This window comes from Mobula birostris, chromosome 24 (assembly GCF_030028105.1).
Source record: "Mobula birostris isolate sMobBir1 chromosome 24, sMobBir1.hap1, whole genome shotgun sequence".
Classification (NCBI taxonomy): domain Eukaryota; kingdom Metazoa; phylum Chordata; class Chondrichthyes; order Myliobatiformes; family Myliobatidae; genus Mobula; species Mobula birostris.
Window position 1 is genome coordinate 8,916,941 of NC_092393.1, and position 20,462 is coordinate 8,937,402.

A 20,462-nucleotide genomic window follows, 5' to 3' on the forward strand; every position below is an offset into this window, starting at 1 on the left:
GGGAATCTGCAGCAGGTACCTGACACTCAGGGTGCTTTCCCCTTTAAATGGTCGCAGACAGGTTTTGTTTACTTAGGCATATTTATCACACCTACGTTTGATCAATTATTCAAAGCTAACTTTACACATTTATTTGACAAAATCAAACAAGATCTTGAGCGATGGAGCACTCTTCCCATTTCTTGGCTTGGCCGAATACCCTTGCTCAAAATGAACATTCTTCCTCATCTGCTCTACCCAATACAAATGATACCAGTCACTTTTACCCAACAAATACTTAAAAAAATAAATGGCTGGTTTGTTTCTTTCATCTGGAACAAAAAAAGACCCTGTATTAAAATGTCTAACTTACAGCTTCCCAGTAGTCTAGGGGGTCTGGATTTTCCAGACCTCAAAAAAATATCAATTAAGTTCCTTTTTATTTTATGCGGTTGACTGGGTTTGCAGGGACCCCACCTCAGTTTGGCTAGACATTGAAGCTTCACAAGCAAAATGCCCTCTTATTAATTTGCTTTTCCTCAATGAGATGAAACTAGTTAAGGAGTATTGTCGCAATCCAATAACAATTAATACAGTCAGGTCTTGGAGGGCGGTGCGACAAATTGAGGGCAATGCAGCAAAAATATCACCCTTCACTCCAATAACCGGCAGTTCAGGTTTTCAGCCTGGCATAATGGATTCTGAATTTAAACTTTGGATTTCTAAGGGTATTTTCCATCTAGGACAGGAGTAGGCGAGCAAATATTGGGATACTATGCTTATCCGGCCCACGAGCGATTTTCCCTTATTCTGAGTGTTTCATGCGACTACATTGATGGACATGCATGGCGTCTTGTTACACTGGCCCCTGGTTACGTTTTGTTCCAAACTAAACACTGGTATATACGAATGACGGGAAGGCAGTGTACCTTATTAATATGTGTTGGGTACTCTCCGTGCATGCACAAATCATTCAAATTTGTAAACAAAGACAGTGTCACTGTGTTTTAACAAGAAAGCCACGCTAAATATCCAGATATTTACATGTGCTACGATACTTGTTGAATAACTCGTGTTTCGAAATAAAATCGAAGAAAAAAATTCCAATGGCAATGAAGGCAAAACGCAGGAAGGTAGACGCTGAGTGCCGAAATTTCCAAGACGCTTGGACACTAGATTACTGCTTCATCGAGCAAGCTGGGAAACCAGTTTGTCTCATTTGCCTAGAAAATGTTGCTGTGAAGAAGGTGGCAAATATCAGGCAACATTACGAGACCCGCCATAGTGGAAATTTTAACAAGTTTACTGGGCAAGCAAGGAAAGATGAAGTTGAGCGAAAGGAGGCTAGTTTCGGAAAACAAACATCATTTTTTGCCAAGAAAAGCAGTGAAAATGAAGGAAATACCCATGCCAGCTACGAAGTCTCAAAACGTATTGCAGAAAAGATGAAGCCTTTTACAGATGGAGAGTTTGTCAAAGGATGTTTACTGGCAGTGGTGGATATTGTTTGTCCTGAAAAGAAATCTTTATTTGCATCTATCAGCTTGACTTCTATAGAAAATATGTTCATCCAAGTGGGAAATATCCTAACTTAGTGCACCATGCAAAAAAGATGGCATCATTGTTTGGCAGCACTTATCTGTGTGAGCAATTACATGTTTGTATTTTCAAAAATGAAGCACACCAAGAACCATTTGAGAACAAGATTGACTGATGCCCACTTGGATAATGTCTTGCTCTTGGCATCAACAAGTCTGACACCCAGTATTGAGAAGCTTTCAAGCAACAAACAGCATCACGTTTCACATTGATTTATCGACTGTTTGCGTTAAAATTTTCTTTTTTATTATACTTAATTTACCACCATTCTATGCATCATGTTCATACATTTTATGTTTAAAGATTCTTTGTGTCCTTTTAATAGATTCAAAAGATGCCTTGAATGAAATAAATTGCAACTAAGCTGAGTTCTTTGATTACTAATTGGTATCCTTGGGTAAGCACACATGATTTTCTAGCACATGTTATTCATTAATTTGAGGTAGAACATAACTAGATGTATTTAAATGGATAATTCCCATATTTCAAGTTTTTTATGGCATTTATCTGGCCCACTGTCTACTCATTAATACGCGATCAGAGACAAAAAGGTTGCTGGCCCCTGATCTAGGAGATTTGTTTGATGAAGAAACAATGATGTCTTTTAGTCAAATAGTACAGAAATTTAACATACCCAACAAGGATCGTTTTCGTTTCTTTCAGATAAGAGATTATATACAGAAAAAAAAACATTAACTGATTTCTATAGTTCTGACATAGAAAAGAGGGTGTTTTGTTCTAAGGGTGAAGTCTCCATTAGTACTTTTTACAGCATCCAGAGGGAATGTTCTTGTGGAGAGGCTGAGCAGCTGGGAAGGGTCTGGGACGAAGAGCTAGGAGTAGAAATTACAGCTGAAACATGGGAAGACTTCTGTGATAATGCAAAGAAAATTTCAGTTTGTAACAGAACTAAAGCATTGCAACTCAAAATTCTGCATAGAGCCCATCTGACTCTAGGTCGTCTCTCGAAATTTAAGACGGGGGTTTCTCCAATGTGTTCTAAATGTAAAGTAAATAATGGAACTTTCACCCACTGTTTTTGGACTTGTCCCAAACTTCATGCATACTGGAGTGATATTTGGGGTGTGATAAAAAAAGCTAGTTATCAGAAGATTGATGCCGATAAGAGGACAATGGGGGAACCTTCAGAGATGTTAATGAGAGACGAGAGGGATTAACGGAAAGGAGACACAGTTCCGAGTATTGTCAGAGACCGGGGGCTTTGAACCCTGAATTGTTTGAAGTGTGATGGACAGGCGATACCCCAGCAGGGGGATAAAAAGGGACAGGTTCGCTAAGGCAACAGACACACGACTCCACGAGGTAACGAGACCCTGAAAGCGGTGTGCCCCCCCCCCCACTAGTTGGTGGGAGTTTTTGGAGGTCTGGTCGTGGGACCAGCCATAGACGCACAGGGTAGAAAGGTACGGATCGGCTGGAACCTGGTGTGTGTCCACCCTTGCCTGGGTGCCGGGTTCACTACAGAAGAATGATCATATCTGGAACGGAGGGGTCACAGTCGGTGACCTCAGAAGACATTACAAAGGGCTCGCCCGTAAGCTGACTGCGAGGAATATCGAAGGTCTGTTTGGAATCCAATTTGAATATTCATTCGTTCTCTCTCCCCCCCCCCCCCCCGCCCCCAACGGCTCAACAGTGATTACTGTGAACTGAACTGAACTTTGCGTCACTTGAAACTGGTCATTTACTCCTAGACGGCGATAGAGCTTGATGGCTCCTATTATCTTAGTTCTGTGTACGTGTGTGTTTATCATTGCTGAACTGTTGCATTTATTATCCTTTTGATTAGAGTACTGTGTTGCTTATTTCTTTAATAAAACTTTCTTAATTCCAGTAATCCAGACTCCAACTGAGTGATCCATTTCTGCTGGTTTGGCAACCCAGTTACGGGGTACGTAACAGGGGTGAAACAGAAAAGATTCTGAAGATAGAGCTTGAACTGGACCCAGTGTCTTTTCTCTTAGGCTTACCCAGCAATTGTATTATTAATGCACATCAGAAAAAACTTTTTAACATTCTGACTTCTTGTGTGAGGAAGAACATTTTACTTTGTTGGATATCCGATAAGGCCCCTGGACTTCTTGGTTGGCGTAAATTAATGATGGAATACATTCCTTTGGACTTTTTGACATGTATGGTACACTCAAAAACAAATAGTTTTTATAAAACATGGCAACCTTTTCTGCAGTATATATATATGTAAACCTGTCTGCTATACTAATAAGGGCTTTTGTATAGGATGTTGTGGTGATGTCTATATTTTGATGGAAGTGTTCTGATAGCTGATATCTGTGAGGGGAAGAAATGTAAATGTATCTGGAAATTGAAAGTTTTGTTATGCTGGAAATCTGGAAAAAAAAGCTGAAAATTCTTGATATGCTCAGCAAGTCAGGCAGTATCCCATGGAGGGAGAAGCAGAATTAACATTTCACCTTGCTTGCCTTTCATCAGAACTGGGAAACATTAGAAAATAGGCATGTTTTGAGTGGTAGAGAAGCAGAATAGGTGAAGGTGCAAAGGGAGTGTCTGTTGTAGTGAGCAGACTAAAAAAAAATGAATGACATCTACTCAGTGGCCACTTTATTAGGTACCTCCTATATCTAATAAAGTGGCTATTGAGTGTATATTTGTGATCTTCTGCTGCTGTAGTCCACCCGCTTAAAAGGTTGATGTATTGTACATTCAGAGATGCTCCTCTGCCCATCACTGTTACAACGTAGGGTTGATTACAGTCTGACCATTCTCTTCTGACCTCTCTCATTAACAAGGCATTTTTGCCTACAGAATGCAGCTTACTGGATTTTTTTTTGTTTTTTGTACTGTTTTCTGTAAACTCCCCTGGAGACTTGTGTGTGAAAATCCCAAGAGATCAGCAGTTTCTGAGATACTCTAACCACCCCTACTGACACCAATGGTCAAAGTCACTTGAATCACATTTCTTCCCCATTCTGATATTTGTTCTGAACAACAACTGAACCTCTTGACCATGTCTGCATTCTTTTGTGCATTGAGTTGCTGCCACATGATTAGCCGATTAGATATTTGTTAACAAGCGGATGTAGAGGTGTACCTAATAAAGTGGCCACTGAGTTTAAATTGGTAAATTGACGACTTGTTAATAACTTCTTATCTATCTGTAGAAATGGAAATAGAAAGAGAAAAAGACTGGAACAGAGTGATACGGAATACGGCAGTTATTGGAAATCTGAAACTAAAGAGGATACTAGAAAGTCAGCTATTTGGGGAGGGGGAAGAAAAAAACTTTTGAATATATTCAGGGTAGAGAATGACAGACATTTAAAAGTTGATGGGAATGGTGAAAGAGCAGGATAGTAGTTTTGAGGTCAAGACTTGTTGGATGACTAAAGCTTCTGGTTACAGAGTGCTTGCCTTACATCAGAACCAGACAGCTTTGATACACAGTCTGGTTATTTGAAATGGTTGAATTCATTGTTGAATCTGGAAGGTTGTAGTATGTCCAGCAGAAAGTGAGGTGCAGTTCTTTCCTGGGCTTCATTGGAAGTGTGTAAGCAGCCAAGGAAAGAGAGGTCATTCTGAGAATAGGGTTGAGAATTCAAATATCAAGCAGCTAGAAGCTCAGGATTACCTTTGCAAGCTTACTTCTTTAATGTTGAGGAGAGGAATGAATGTAGCACACTGAATTTCAAGACTGCAAATGAATCGCAGCTTCATGTGGAAAGATGCTTTGGCTCTCCAAGTTCCAGGAAGATGGAGAGGTAACAGGGCAGGTGCAATGAACATCTGTCAAGAGAAGGGGTGTAGATGTTGGTGGAGGTGGAAGAATGACCCAGGGAGTTTGCAGAAGGAATGCTCCCTTCAACAGAAGAGGGAGTTGGGATGATTTGTCCGGTGGTTGGCATCTTGCTGAAGGTGCTAGAAATTGCAGGTTAGGATCCACAATGCAGAAATTGATGGTGTAGAAGCTGAAGGGAAAGTGAACCTTTTCCTTGCTCTGGAAAGGAGAGGAGGGCATGCCAGAAGAATTGACTGGAGTCTATTCCCTCTGCCCCTCCATCCCGGACAGAGGCTTAGGATCATGGTGGAAGAGAAACCTTGTTTAAGGAAAAGGAAAGATTTCTCAGAAGCATGGAAATGGTAAGTGTAATTGTCAGAGTAGTTGCAATGGGACAGGAGAAGCTGAATAATGGAATGATATCCTTAGGAAAGCAAGGTGGCAGGAGATTTAGGTAAAATAGTTGTGACAGTGTGTAGACTTGTAAGGATATTGTTTGCTGCCTTACTCCCTGAAATGGAGATAGCGAAGTCAGGGAAGCGAATGAAAGAATCAGAGATGGACCATGTGAAATTTTAAGCAAGGTGCAAACTTGCAAGTTCTACATGAGAGCAAGAAGCATCACACAAACCATCAATGTAGTGGAAAAGAATGAGAGAGGATACCTGGAACAGGACTAAACAAGGAAAGCTTATGTATCTCATAAAGAAATAGGCATTGCTTAGACAACTGCAGATTTTCATAAATAACCCTTTGATCTCATGAAAATCAAGGAACCTATAAGAGTTGTTGAATGTATGACCAACCTCAACCTGATGAAGGAGAGTGGTCGTAAATAGGGTCTAGTTGTTCAAAGAAATGTTCCTCAGGTCATTCTGTCCAGAGTGAAGGTGCAGAAGGATTAGACGCCCATGGTGATTTGAATTGTTAGGATCTAGAAAGTTGAAACTTTCAAAGTGTCATCAGTGTAAAAGATGCAAGTGAGAAGACATGGGAGAAGGGAGAAAGAATTGTGTTAAGATAGGAAGAAGTATATTGTGTGGGATATGATCAGGTTGAAACAATGGGTCTACCAGAATAGTCCTGCTTGTGGAGCTTGCAAAAGAGGTAGAAGTGCATTCTGTGTGTTCGAGGGATTCCTAGTTGGAGACTGGAGAGTGGCTCATATGACCTTTTGGAAGACACTGGCCTGATGTTTTGTTGTGGAGTCCTGTCTAGGAGGAATGAGGAGGTGTAATACAGCACTAAAGTATCATCCTTGTCAACAGGTCTGATTATAATGTTAGGTTTCATCCACTGTGGGTTCAGGAGGGGTGCAGGTTAAAGTAAATGTAGGTGGTGAAAAAGTTGAGATGGTTGTAGTCATTAGCCCAGATTTCCTGTGTCTGCAGATGTTAAGCTTTCCCAACATTTTATTTCAGATTTCCAAAAACTGCTGTATTCTGTTTCCTTTTCAAGCATTCCTTAGCATCATTTCTTTCCTTTATTCTCCCTCTTGTTACACCTACAGAAAGATGAGCTGCCATTAATAAGTCATTGCATTCCGCCTTTTTACCATTTGTTCTCCATCCTATAACATAGATTGCTTTTACTCTTTCCATACTTCCCTTTCCTAGAACTTGAAGTGCTTCTGTTCCTAACTTTTCCCAGTTTTGATGAAAGGTTAGTAACTTGAAACTGTTAATTGTTGTTCTTTTATCCATAGAGGCTAACTGACTAGCACTTTTATTTCACCTCATTCTGCTCATGCAGCGATCATAGATGGTAATCTAGTGGTAGCGTTAATAAGAACTAGAAATCAGAGGTCAAAATTAATACTCCAGGATATGTGGTTTCAAATGTCAGTATGGCACTCCTTTCCTGCTCTCTATCTTCCTCTGGTGCTCCCCTCCCCCTTCCTTTCTCCCTAGGTCTCCAGTCCCATGATCCTCTCCCTTCTCCAGCTTTGTATCCCTTTTGCCAATCAATTTTCCAGCTCTTAGCTTCATCCCTCCCCCTTCTGTCTTCTCCTATCATTTCGGATCTCGCCCTCCCCCTCCCACTTTCAAATCTCTTACTATCTCTTCTTTCAGTTGGCCCGAAATGTCGACTGTACCTCTTCCTATAGATGCCGCCTGGCCTGCTGTGTTCCACCAGCATTTTGTGTGTGTTGCTTGAAATACCAGCAACTGCAGATTTCCTCGTGTATGGCATTTTGATAATTTGAATTTTGTTTACACAGTGGTATCTTGAGAAATCATGTGTAAAAGCTATTGTGAAGATGTCAGATTGTTTGGAAATGCCAGTCAGTCACTAGTGTCCTTTAATGACTGTTACCTTCATGGACATAACTTTGCTATTAACTTCCTCCTGAAGAAGAATGTGTCAAACAAGAGACTGGCAGCATATGTTGAACCTGGCAATCCCATCGTCAATCCCTAAAGTATTGAGATATACTGAGGATCTAGCAAAGTACTATGTCAGTGCTACTAATTAAATAAAGTAATTAAGTGTAAGGAGCTGTGGAATAAATTCCATGGCATGCTGTCCTGATGTTTCTCTAAGTTCACTAGTTTTGTAATTAAATGGGGCTCACATACTTCCATTCTTGTATATCTACAGCATCTGTGCAAGATCAGCCAGAAGATAAACTATCTGCCATACAGGTATGAGTTTGTTTTGTCCACTCCGCAATTGCTGTCTGGACAACTGCTATAATCATTTTATTTCTGCACATGCCCAGTTTTGATAAAGCAAAACTCAGCAGCTGCTGTAAATCTGGAAAAAAAACAATATTGCAAGTATTGAGAATTTCTGTAAGGACAGTGAGCCCATGAGCGCTACCTCATTTGTTTCCCTCTCTTTTTGCGCTACTTATTTATTTTTTATGCAGTGTCTTATAAAAGTATTTATCCCCAACTCTTTGTTCACCTAAATTAGTATTAAACATGGGTTTTGATCAATTTAACTGAGAAATTTTATTTGTAAATAACATGCTCCTTCTTTCACAGTAGAACCCAAAAAACAGGAAAAATTTGAAAGCACGAAAAACTAAAAATTCAAAAACTGAAATGTCAGTAATTCAAAAGTATTCAGCTCCCTTTGCTCAGTACTAGCTGAACCACCTCTCGTAGTTATTACAGCCAGTATTCTTTTTGGATAAGACTCTACTAGTTTTGCACAACATGATGGAGCAAGATTTCCCATCTTTCTTGCAAAATTGCTCGAGCTGTGGCATGTTAGCTGGAGAGTGGCAGCAGACAGCAATCTTGAGGTCTTGCCAGAGATGTTTGATCGGATTAAGGTCAGGTCTCTGACTGGGAAAGGACATCAGTTTTCTTCATTTAAGGCAGTGTGCTTTGGGTTGTTGTCCTTTTGAAAGACGAACTTTCCTCATTTTCTGGCATGGGCTAAAAGGTTTTTCCAGGATCTCTCTGCATTTAGCAGCGTTCATCTTTCCTTCAATCCTGACCATATTTCCAACTCCCTGCTGCTGAAAAGCATTGCATAGCATGATGTTACCTCCACCACACTTTACCGTAGGGATAGTGTTACTTGGCTGATATGCAGTAATAGATTTACGCCACATGTACCACTTAGTATTGAGGTCAAAAAGTTCCACTTTACTCTCATCCAACCACAAGACCTTCTTCCATATCTTAACGGGATCTCCTAAGTGACACTTTGCAAAGTCTTTATGGGCAAGGGTATGCTTTCTTTTTTGCCAGGGCTTCTTCCTTGCCACTCTTCCATAAATACCCTTTTTGTGCAAGGCTTTAAAGATTGTGGAACCATGAACATCATCTCCATTTGAAGACGCTGACTTCTGCAGCTCACTCAGATTGACTGTTGGCACCACAGTAGCCTCTCTTACGAGTGCTATTCTTCTCCAGTGACTAAGTTTAGAGGGACGGCCTGACTTGGGCAGTGTGGCTGCGACTTCATATTTTTTCCACTTTTTCCCCATGGACTGCACTGAGCTCTGAGTTAGGCTCAGAACCTTTGAGATGGTCTTGTACCCTTCCCCAGATCTGTGCTTCTTTATTATCATTTACCTGACTTGTCTTGAATGCTCTTTTGTCTTAATTTTGGTTTGGTCTGTTGAAAATCTGTCATACTGTTGAAACTTACAGAAAGAGGGGGGTAGTCTGATGAATTGATCGAAAACAGGTGATCCTCCAATTTTCTATATCAACAAATTGAATGAGTTGGTGAGGTAATACGTATATTGCACCTTTGTAAAGTTACTATAGTAATTATAAAAGAGATGAATACCTTTTCAACCTCACAATTTTGGTTTTTAATTTTTTGTAAATTATTGACAGGATTTGGAATTTTTCTTCTGATTTGACATGATGCACAATGTTTTGTAGGTTAGCTTAAAGAAATCCTACTTCAATACATCTTAAATTTAGAAAATGAGACAGTAAAAGGTGAAAATAGTTCTGGCTGAATACCTTGTCAAAGCATTGTACTTATTGTAATTTATAGTGTTTTTATTATGTATTGTAAAGTACTATTGCTGCAAAACAACACATTTCACAACATATGCTGTTAATTCTGATCAGGTGGCATGTGTGGAGAGATAAAAATAGTTAAATTTTGCTGATCAGTGCTCTGAGTTCATCTGCCTTACTGCTTGGACTACTTACATTAAAATAAATACAAATTTAGTCTTGTGGCGTATTGGACAGCCACCTCCCCTATACCTTATCGCACCCACATTTGCTCTGCCTGTTGGACAGAATTAGTTTCCCTTCAGTATTCAACTATGTCACCTGCTCAGCTATACACCTGCTTTGTACCCCATTCCCCTTGTACTCAGTTTGATTATTTCTAGAGAGCAGTTGGATTTCAGTGTTTTAATGAATTGTCTACAAACTAAATCATTAAATCTTTGTTTTCCTCTTTTTCCACCACCTCCAACTTCCCCTTTCTCTTTTCCAAACCTCTCATCTGCTCCCCTTCCACCTTCCATTTTTCGTCATTTTCACTCTTTTACTGTCCTTCACTCTCCCTTCTCCTCCTTTCTTATCCTGCTTTTGCCCCCCAGGTATCACTGTCTACTGATCAACTGCAGCAGTTACTTCAACTCCAGGTGAGGACCCATCAATAATCTGAATTGCATGTAAAACGGGCTTTTTTATCCCTGCATTTGAGTACACGAATGAAAAATAACAATGACATCCAAGGAGAAACTTTATACAAATAGTTTGCTCTCTTCAGTTTAACTTTTGGGTTTGATGTGCTGCTTGATAGGGTGGGTGGAGGTGGTTTAACTTCAACATTATTGGGTGACACGGTGGTACAGTTAGTAAAGGTTCTGCCTTGCAGCTCCAGCAGTCAGAGTGTAATCATGATCCCCATTGCTCCTGGGTGAAGTTTGTACTATCTTCCTGTGACCATGTGGGTTTCCTCCATGTGCTTCAGTTTCCACCCACATCTCAAAGATGTGCAGGTTTGTATTTTAATGGCTCTGAAGTGTAGATGAGTGGTAGATCCTGGAGGGAATTGATGAATAAAATGGGGTTAATGTGGGTAAATGCAAATGAATGTTTGATGTATGCTGAATGCTTGTTTTCATACAGTATAACTCTATGGGCTATCTCTGGGTTATAAACTCTTCCTTATTGACACCATGACATACAAAGGAGCTCCCATAATATTATTAAATCCAACAGTCTGATATACGTACAAACGTTTGTCCCTATGAACAGCAGGACTAGTTTCCTCACACTCTACTGTTAGCAATTGTCCATTTGTACCTGTCACATGTACTTTTAATGCCACTGATTACAACACTGAGTAGCATATTGAGTGATTTTTGTGTACTTACAGACTTACAGGAATCTATAAAAACAGAATCTATTTGTTATCTGGGGTACAGCCTGTATTATATAACTGGTTGGAATTGTATGAAAATGTCCAAATGTTCTTTGATAGTTTTCTTTTGTACTTTTGCACTCCAATGTTCCCCATTGTTCTCTCCATCACACTTTTGCAACACCCCTATGGCTGTCATTGTTTAGGTTGTCCCTGTGATGAGGTATTAGTGATATTGAAGGTTAGATTGCTTACAATATGAGAACCTATTCTCTTATAAGGTGTTGATAGGTATGAATGTAATGCTGACACTTCAAAAGCACAGCCTGAGCAAAATGCTCCAGCATATATGAAATAGGTGAGAAGTTATTAGATCAGACTGATAGTGAACATGGATGCATTAGTGCATTCTATACTCCTTTGTTAGAACTTCTTTTTATTTACTGCTAGTAGTTCAGCTTATAGATAAGATACAATATAGGATTTGGAATAAATTCCCATATATTATAAATTTCCATCTAAATTCATTTTGGTTAGAAATCAGACCATCTAACACCTAAGCCTGCTTTCCCTATCAATTTGAGTGTGATTGATTCATGCTACATTCCTAAACTCTACCAAATTCCTTGAAGCCCTGCACAAAAAGAAATTTACCAATCTCCTTAAATATATTCAACAACCTTATCTCCGTAGTCTTTTGTGGTACAAATTCTACACGTTTACCACCCTCTTAGAAGAAAGGTTTTCTCATCTCAGTTCTAAACATCTTGCGCTTTAACTTGAGAGTTGTGACTTCTTGTTCTGGATATTCCAGCCAGACTAATCTTCATATATCAAGCCCACCATTTGAGGAATCAATCCACAGTTGGAGAACTTACATGAAAGTTACTGTTTCTGTGAAGGAGATGTTTGAAAAGATAACAGGATTGGAGCCCATAGAACAATTGAAACCAAGGATGAAAATTTTTAAATTATGGCTTTGCTGAACCAGAAGCCGTTGTAGATGAGTGTGCCCTGGTATCATTGACCTGATCCTCCACTCTTTTGCTCTATGGAGATTCAGCAAGGAGGCAGCCCCTTTGGCCCTTTGAGTTCATGCTGACCATCAAGGACCCATTACAGTTCATGCCATGTTAATTTTCCCAAAATTCCCATCTAAATTCATTTTGATTCTCTTCTATACACAAAATTATAAGGAAATTAGTGTGCAGGTGATGGTTACAAAGAAGTTGGGATCATGGAAAGATTGAAATAAGGATGAGAGCTTCCCCATTCTTCCCCAGATTCCCTCTAAACCTCACTTTAAACATGTGCCTTTGGTCTTAGACACCTCTGAGCCAAGAAAACGTTTCTTACTACACCTTTACTGGACTTTGTGGAGACACAAGAGATCCTGCAGGCGCTGGAAATCTTGAGCAATACACATTAAAAGCTGGAGGAACTCAGCAGGTTGGGCGGCATGTATGGAGGGAAATAATCAGTCCAGATGAAGAGTCTCAGCCCAAAACATCAATGATTTAGTCCCCTCCAAAGATGCTGAGTTCATCCAGCATTTTGTGTGTGTTGGACTTTAGTGTAATTTTTTTTTTCTTTCCTCTAAACCATCTGTCATTATGAGCAATATGAATGTTTATCCAGGTTCAGTGTAAACCTTTTTATTGGTGAAAAGATTGTGGGTGAAGTAATTTGTAGCCAGATATTATTTTCAAGTGGTAATTTGGTATAGGCACTTACATTGAGGCATTTTTCAATAGGTTTCAATAGGTGCATGTAATGTCAGAGAAAAGTATACTATATACATCCTGAAGTTCTTTTTCTTTGCAGACATCCACAAAAACAGTAGTGTCACAAAGAATGAATGACAATTAAAACATTAAAACCCTAAAGCCCCGCTCAACTCCCCCTCCCACGCACAAGTAGCAGCAAGGCAACAACCCCCCCCAACTCCCATCAGCACCCTCCACTGAGCACTCAAGCCTGCAGCAAAGCATCAATAAAGATACAGACTTGCAGTGCCCCAAAAGCTACTCATTCACCCGATAATTTGACATACCACAGGGTCTCTCTCTGTCTCTCCCTCCCTAATAAGGGAAAAAGAGGTGTCCCCGTTTCACAGCAAGAGGGAGATTTAAGATGATTTACGATGTTAAAAGTCTGTTGCGTCGCTTTTTCCGAGCTCTGCGCGGCTGTCCAGGCACACAACCCCTGGCAGCTAACCCGCTGCTCCCGATGTTCCATGTTCTCCTGCAGCACTTCAGTGAGGGGCACTGGCCTAGAATCAGCATGTCCCCAGAGCCACAAAATCCCGGAACCTTGAAGATGCACTAGTCTTCCAGGCTGCGTCCTTGGGATATCAAAAAGCGGCAGGTCATGATGCCCTGAGAATGGGTCCCATTCCCACAAGGAGCCAAAGTCAGAGTGTAACTCCAGGTCAGGGTCTTCAAAAGAACCCTGAAAAGGAAAAAAAAAAGACGTCAAAGATGGAAATAAAACTGTTTCCGAAGATACAAGCAAAAGAGTCGCTATTTAGTGCCATCTTAACTTTGCCCCACCTTTAAGAATAGTTTTCTGGTTTATATTTAAGTTTTATGGTAAAAGGGTGGTGCAGCAAGTATTATTTAAAAGTCCTTCTTTGAAAATGTAGATTAATGTGCTACAGTTTAACTTCATGGAATATTGTCATTCTCAGCTGCTTCAATCAAAGTCTGAGAGACAAGGTTCAAGTGTTGATGGGCCCGATGCTGTGCAACTGGAGAATAGACAGACAAACATGCAAAAGAAACTGAAGAATGATGAAGTTGAACAGCAAGCAGCCCTGAAGGCTGCCGAAATCAAAGTCGTTGAGTTGGAGAGTAAGGTATCAGAGAGCCTTGGTGCTAGATTATTCACAAGCATTGCAGGGAGTGATTTAGCAGATTCTGTACAGTGCGTGGATGGGGAAAAAAAGGAGATGGCAGAATGATATAAGCAGCCTGAATGGAAGATGTGACAGATGGAGTTTAGCATAGGGAAGTGTGACATATTCACATTAGACTGGGGGAAAATAAATTAGAATATTTTCTTAATGTAAACTAGGAGCTATGGAAGAGCGGAAGGAGTTAAGTTTTCATATACACTTCAATGAACACTGGTACAAACAATACCAAAAGATACATGGAGTGGTGGCCTATACTTTAAGAAGTCTAGGATGAAAAAAACTGACAAGTAATGCTTTTGTTGTGTAGAGCCTTGGCCAGATCCCCTTTGGAGGATCCTTTCTGGGTACTGCACATCAGGAAAGAAATAGTGGCCCTTGAATTATGAGACACATTCACATGTATTAATGTCAACACAGATTACATTTATTTTTAAATTTAATTTATCTTAGATTTATGAATGATTTTTATTCTTTGGTCAGAACATTGAAGGGTGGAATAATTACAAGGTTGAAGAGATTGTGAGGGAACTTTTTTTCTTAAGAATCTAGAATTTAGAACTGTGGTGAAGATATTAACTCTTTGAAATCCTCTATCCTCCAAAGGCTGTGAATGTTTAATCACTGAGTATACGCAAGACTGAAACTGATAGATGTTTGAACGCTGAGAAAATCAAGTGATACAAGATTGGGTGGGAAACTGTTTCCTTTACTATCAAATCAGCTGTGATTTTACTGAAGTACAAATAATATAAAAGTCATTTGAGACTGAGGTTTTGACTGACTATTCATGCATGAGAAATTGAAATTTCAATTAATTTGTGTGAATACGAAGTGATTTCTGTTCAACTACAAGTATAAAAGGTTCCTGAGAAGAAAAGCTGAAGAAAGATTCTTGCCCAAATTCACAACAGGAATTGGCCAGACCTGTCTGCCTCTGTTATGATCATGAGTTAACCCTGTTACAAATTCTAAAACCAATACTTAACATACAGTGTACATCTTAAGCAGAAGCATATTGGAGTGTCACCAGGAAAAAAAATAAAACAGGTCTAAATCTTTTACATGGAAAGTAGTGAAAGGGAAAGCTACTTCTCTTTCAAAGGGAGGAGAAGATGGCGGCGCGACGCAGCTCGCAGTGGCCACTCCGGTGGTGATGTCTGTTATTTGTCAAGTAGGGTGCCGTGCACAATCCTGATTTGATGGAGACGGACGTGAGAGCACGGAGGAACATCTGGTGAAACTTCTGAAATGCCTGCTTTGCTGCTGCTGCTAGAATCCAGAATCTCCGGAGGGGAAGGCCCTGAGTCCTCAGCTTTGCTTGTTGCTAGGCAGCCAGGGTGGGGTCGAAGCACTCGGCAGAGAATGGTGCTCAGAGGGGCTGGTCGGAGGCTCGAAGCTTTCAGATGGACTCAGAGTCTGCTGCGGTCGGGTGCTTCCAATGGTGCTGCATCGGCAAGTTTGCGGCACTTGGAGATTCATGGCAGGGAGAGTTACTCCCTTCTGCTGCCAGTGTGAGATGATGAGGCTATCAGGACTTTGAAACTTTTTTTAACCGTACCCATGGTCTGCTCTTTATCAAATTATGATATTGCTTTGCACTGTTGTAACTATATGTTATAATTATGTGGTTTTGTAAGTTTTAGTCTTGGTTTGTCCTGTGTTTTCTTGTGATATCATTCTGGAGGAATGTTGTATCATTTTTTAATGCATGCGTTTCTAAATGACAGTAAACGAGAACTGAGTGTCCTCATAATCTAATCTAATCTAATCTAATGTTTAGGTTTTTAACTAATTGTATTTATTTTTCATATTGCAATAAAGACTTCTCATAAATTTCAATGTGTGTCTACATAAGGTGAGAAAGCTGGAGCTGGAGCGAGAACAACAAAGGAGTCTGTTGGAGAGCCTGCAGCAGCAACATAAGGATGATCTAGACCTGATAGAAGATGCACATAGGTGAGAATGAAAATGCAGGGCAGGCAAAGCTTTATCCAGTTGAAGTCTCTGAGGCAAGGATTACAGTATTTATGGTAAAGATAATGGGCAAAATATTCTGTTCATATATAAACTTGGAGGAGTTAATCTTGTTTTTTTTCTTTTGAATTGGACACATTTAGGCGTGCAATATTGTATCTAATGTTTGTGAAAACTAGAGGGAGGCTATTGTAGTTCCCAAATTTTAATGAATCAAGATGGACATATATGCATAGAAAGATGCTTCAAGGTACTATTAGCATGTAATATTTGATTATTGGATAAGAAACAATACATAAGGGAAATGACATGGCTTCAAGAAAAAGAGGAAGTGTCTTGCTGCTTGATTATTTTAATGAATCGCCAGATGTGATTGAGTACAGCCCAGTAAGTGAACACATCGGACATGAGAATCTTTCTTTAAGGTTCAAAGCATCTGGTATATGTGACAGTACATGTGAAAAAACATTGCAAAAGATGGAGAATGAAACTGTCTGGATATTCTAATGCATAAATTTTCAAAACTATACATATAACACTCTTAAGTTACATCTAATAAATAGGAAATGAAGACTATTGCTTTTAAGGCAAAGTCCTTATTTTTTTCAAGCCTTGTGGTCAGGACTTGGTTAGAATAATTTGCCCACTGTTGGTCTGGTAATGCTCGGTCATTAGAAGGATGTCATTAGGATGACTTTCCAACTTAAAGCTTTTTGTTTTCAAAATTGGCTAAAATAGCTTGAATTTTACACTTTAAACAAAGTGGGGAGATCTGATCAAAGTTTATAAAAAGATGGGAGCAGATAATGTTCTGGTTACATTCTGGATTACAATGGAGGACCAGTTATAGCTAAGACATTAAGATGTACTTTGTTTCCCAGAGCTTAGTGGGTTTCTAGAGCATAGTGGATGCCGAGTCAGGGAATTGCTTCATGTGAGAGCTGGACTTGTTTTTCCAGCTGTGGTCATCAGGATTAGAGTGATCTCCTGGACTAGTTTTATTCAGTTAGAGAGGAATACTTCAGGGTTTTATTTCTGTTTTTTCTTTTCCTCTCTCAAAGGCAACCAAGTAACTTCTATTTATTTAGTGAGTTCATTGTATTAAACTGACTTAAGGCATTTCATAATATATCAAACAAAACTGGATTCCAAGGTATGATCAAAAACACTACCAACAAATTTATTCTAAGAAACATCTTAAAGGCAGATTTATAGGTCGAGTCAAGAGAAAAATATTCCACAGCTTAGAGCCATGACATCTGAATGCATTGCTCCCAGTTGCAGACCAAATGGATTTCAAAATAAGAATTGTAATTTTAAAGGCCTTGAATGAAGTTTTCTGTATGCTGACTTCCAGGGCAGGCATAGCACAGGTTAGATATCATGTAAAAAATCCTTTGCATTGATCTGTATGATATAAAAGGATGGCTGATATGCATAAATAAGTATAGCACAATTTTTTCTTACTATGTTTGTGAACACTGATCTTAGAACATTGACTGGAAAAAAATTATGGGTTTGTCCATGTTGAATTAAGGATACTTTTTCACTTTGTGTGCACATGCATGTTAAAAATTGGATTGAGATTGTCTAAACTTTTGATAATGCAATAGAAAATCAAGCTCATTCATCTACTTGAAACCTTCTACAAGTTGAACCTTGCTATTTAAAAGTAAAATGATTTTGAATAAATAATACTTGACCTGTTCCAGCTCAGAAGAATCTACCATCAAGCCTGTTATTGAAAATCCAGGTGTTACAAGCTGGAGTGTAAGAGATTTGATTCACCATTTCTTCCTGTCTCCCTCCCTTCCAGGAATCGCTTGAAGATAATTGAGTTATCCTATCAACAGCAGGTGGCTAGACTGCAAGATGAGAATCGGGAACTCTCCGAGCAGCATGTGGCACGGCAGCAGTGCCTGGACCGAGAGAGATCAGAACTGGTTGCACGGTACCAGCGCAAACTGAGCGAATTTGAGGAAGAAAAAGCCAAGGAGAAGGAGCGGCTCAGGGAACTTCAGCGGTGAGAGGAAGGCATTTAGTATGGACAAGCTGTGCTAAAAAGTCTTCTATTCTTGTTCCCATTTTTAACAAATAAAGCTCTATGACTTTATCTTTTGTCAAGAGCCTTCTCTTCCATTTCCAGAGGTCATTGATTCTTGGCTGCTTTGGATTAGGGTTTAAATTACAATTTTTCTTGTAGTTTAACTTTCTTTATGCTTGCTTATACGAATGTTTGTATGATCATGTGTAGGTTTGGAAATGTGCAGTGAGTTCAGTAGTAACTTGTAGTATAATTGGTGCTCTATAAGTTATAGTTTTGTTGTTTGTAGCCTGAGTAATGCAAACTGTCTCATAGCTGTTCTTATCAAGAAATTTTCAAATCTATTTAGATTGAGCTTATTTTCAGTGTAAGATGTCCACGACTTTATTCTTTGTCTTTTCTTTGTCTTCTTCCTTTGGTTCTTACTTACAGTAAAGTGAGCTGGTTACTGTTATTTTTTTTGTTATGATCATCTAATAAACAGCTGTAAATACAAGATTTATGCTTCATTCTTGACTTCCAAAGAACCTTCAGGACAGTATCATCTCCAGATCCAACAATCTCACCCAGTTTTTGCTGCATAGAAACATACAAAACCTACAGAGCAATGTACCCTTGGATCCCATGCCTCCTTACTTTCTCAATAAGCCTTGCATGGGGTACCTTATCAAATGCCTTGCTGAAATCCATATACACTATATCTACTGCTCTTCCTTCATCAATATGTTCAGTCACATCTTCAAAAAATTCAATCAGGCTTGTAAGGCACGACCTACCCTTGACAAAGCCATGCTGACTATTCCTAATCATATTATACCTTTCCAAATGTTCATAATTCCTGCCTCTCAGGATCTTCCCCCATCAACTTACCAACCACTGAAGTAAGACTCACTGGTCTGTAATTCCCTGGGCTATATTTATTCCCTTTCTTGAATAAGGGAACAACATCTGCAACCCTCCAATCCTCCGGAACCTTTCTCATCCCCATCGATGATGCAAAGAGGCTCAGCAATCTCCTCCCTCGTCTTCCACAGTAGCCTGGGGTACATCTCATCCGGTCCTGGTGACTTATCCAGCTTGATGCTTTCCAAAAGCTCCAGCACATCCTCTTTCTTAATGCTCAAGCTTTTCAGTCCGCTGCAAGTCATTACTATAATCACCAAGATCCTTTTCCATAGTGAATACTGAAGTAAAGTATTCATTAAATACCTCTACTGTTTCCTCCGGTTCCATACACACTTTCCCACTGTCACACTTGGTAGGTCCTACTCTTTCACGTCTTATCCTCTTGCTCTTCACATACTTGTAGAATGCCTTGGGGTTTTCCTTAATCCTGCCTGCCAAGGCCCTCTCATGGCCCCTTCTGGCTCTCCTAATTTCCTTCTTAAGCTCCTTCCTGTTAGCCTTATAATCTTTGAGATCTCTAACATTACCTAACTCTCCGAACGTTTCGTAAGTTTTTCTTTTCATCTTGACTAGATTTACGACAGCCTTTGTACACCTCGGTTCCTGTACCCTACCATAACTTCCCTTTCTCTTGGAACGTACCTATGCAGAACTCCACACAAATATCCCCTGAACATTTGCCACATTTCTTCTGTACCTTTCTCTGAGAACATATGTTCCCAATTTAAGCTTCCAATTTCCTGCCTGATAGCTTCATAATTCCCCTTACTCCAATTAAACTCTTTTCTAACTATAGTCAATGTTCTGTGTTCTGTATTTTATGTTCTAATTGTTAGGAGCCATTTGTTAGTATCGCATCACAGCTCTTTCTGTCTTCCACCGCTGGTGGAAGTTATCTAGCTTTTAGTTACAATTAGTCATCTTCAGAGAAATGAAGATTGAATGAGATCTAGTGGGACACAAAGACGGCTTTAGGTGTCTTAAATGACAGGAAAATGGGCGTGATAAAAGTAAAAACAAAATAGTTTTACTTATGAACTTGACACTTGCCTGCCTCTAATTTGCAGACAGTCAATTGCAGAAATGCGAAGACAACATGAGGAGCAGTTACAGCACATACAGCAACTGAAGGATCAGGAGATCGATGCTGTCACCAGTGCATCCTCACATACAAGGTATAATCTCAGTAATTAGTGTACAACTCGGTGCAGCTCCAGGTGCCAGTTGTAGTCATGCGGTGAGGGTAACGATACTAAGGGACAACAAAGGGCAGATTTTTGTCTAATAATTCTCTGATTATGTCTTTTGCCCATCCTTAAATTGAATGGTTTCATCTGTGTTTGTAAAATGCATTCAAAGTAAGAACTGAAGAATATGCTGTGAAATTTGTCTTGAATAATGAGACACTGTTAATTAATAAATCAAAGACTAATTAATAAATTCAAAGACTGTTAATTAATAAATTC

The 20,462-nt window shown here is 39.6% G+C and overlaps 1 protein-coding gene across 1 annotated transcript in view; it reads left to right on the forward strand.

Moving 5' to 3' along the window:
* Positions 1–20,462, forward strand: part of LOC140187032 (fas-binding factor 1 homolog) — a 139,403-nt gene that overhangs the window by 60,732 nt on the left and 58,209 nt on the right. The window contains exons 17-22 of the mRNA XM_072241897.1: positions 7,955–7,998; positions 10,386–10,430; positions 13,845–14,012; positions 15,928–16,028; positions 17,863–18,069; positions 20,064–20,171. Of these exons, the coding sequence (XP_072097998.1) occupies positions 7,955–7,998; positions 10,386–10,430; positions 13,845–14,012; positions 15,928–16,028; positions 17,863–18,069; positions 20,064–20,171 (673 nt within the window). The remainder of the gene's footprint in view (positions 1–7,954; positions 7,999–10,385; positions 10,431–13,844; positions 14,013–15,927; positions 16,029–17,862; positions 18,070–20,063; positions 20,172–20,462) is intronic.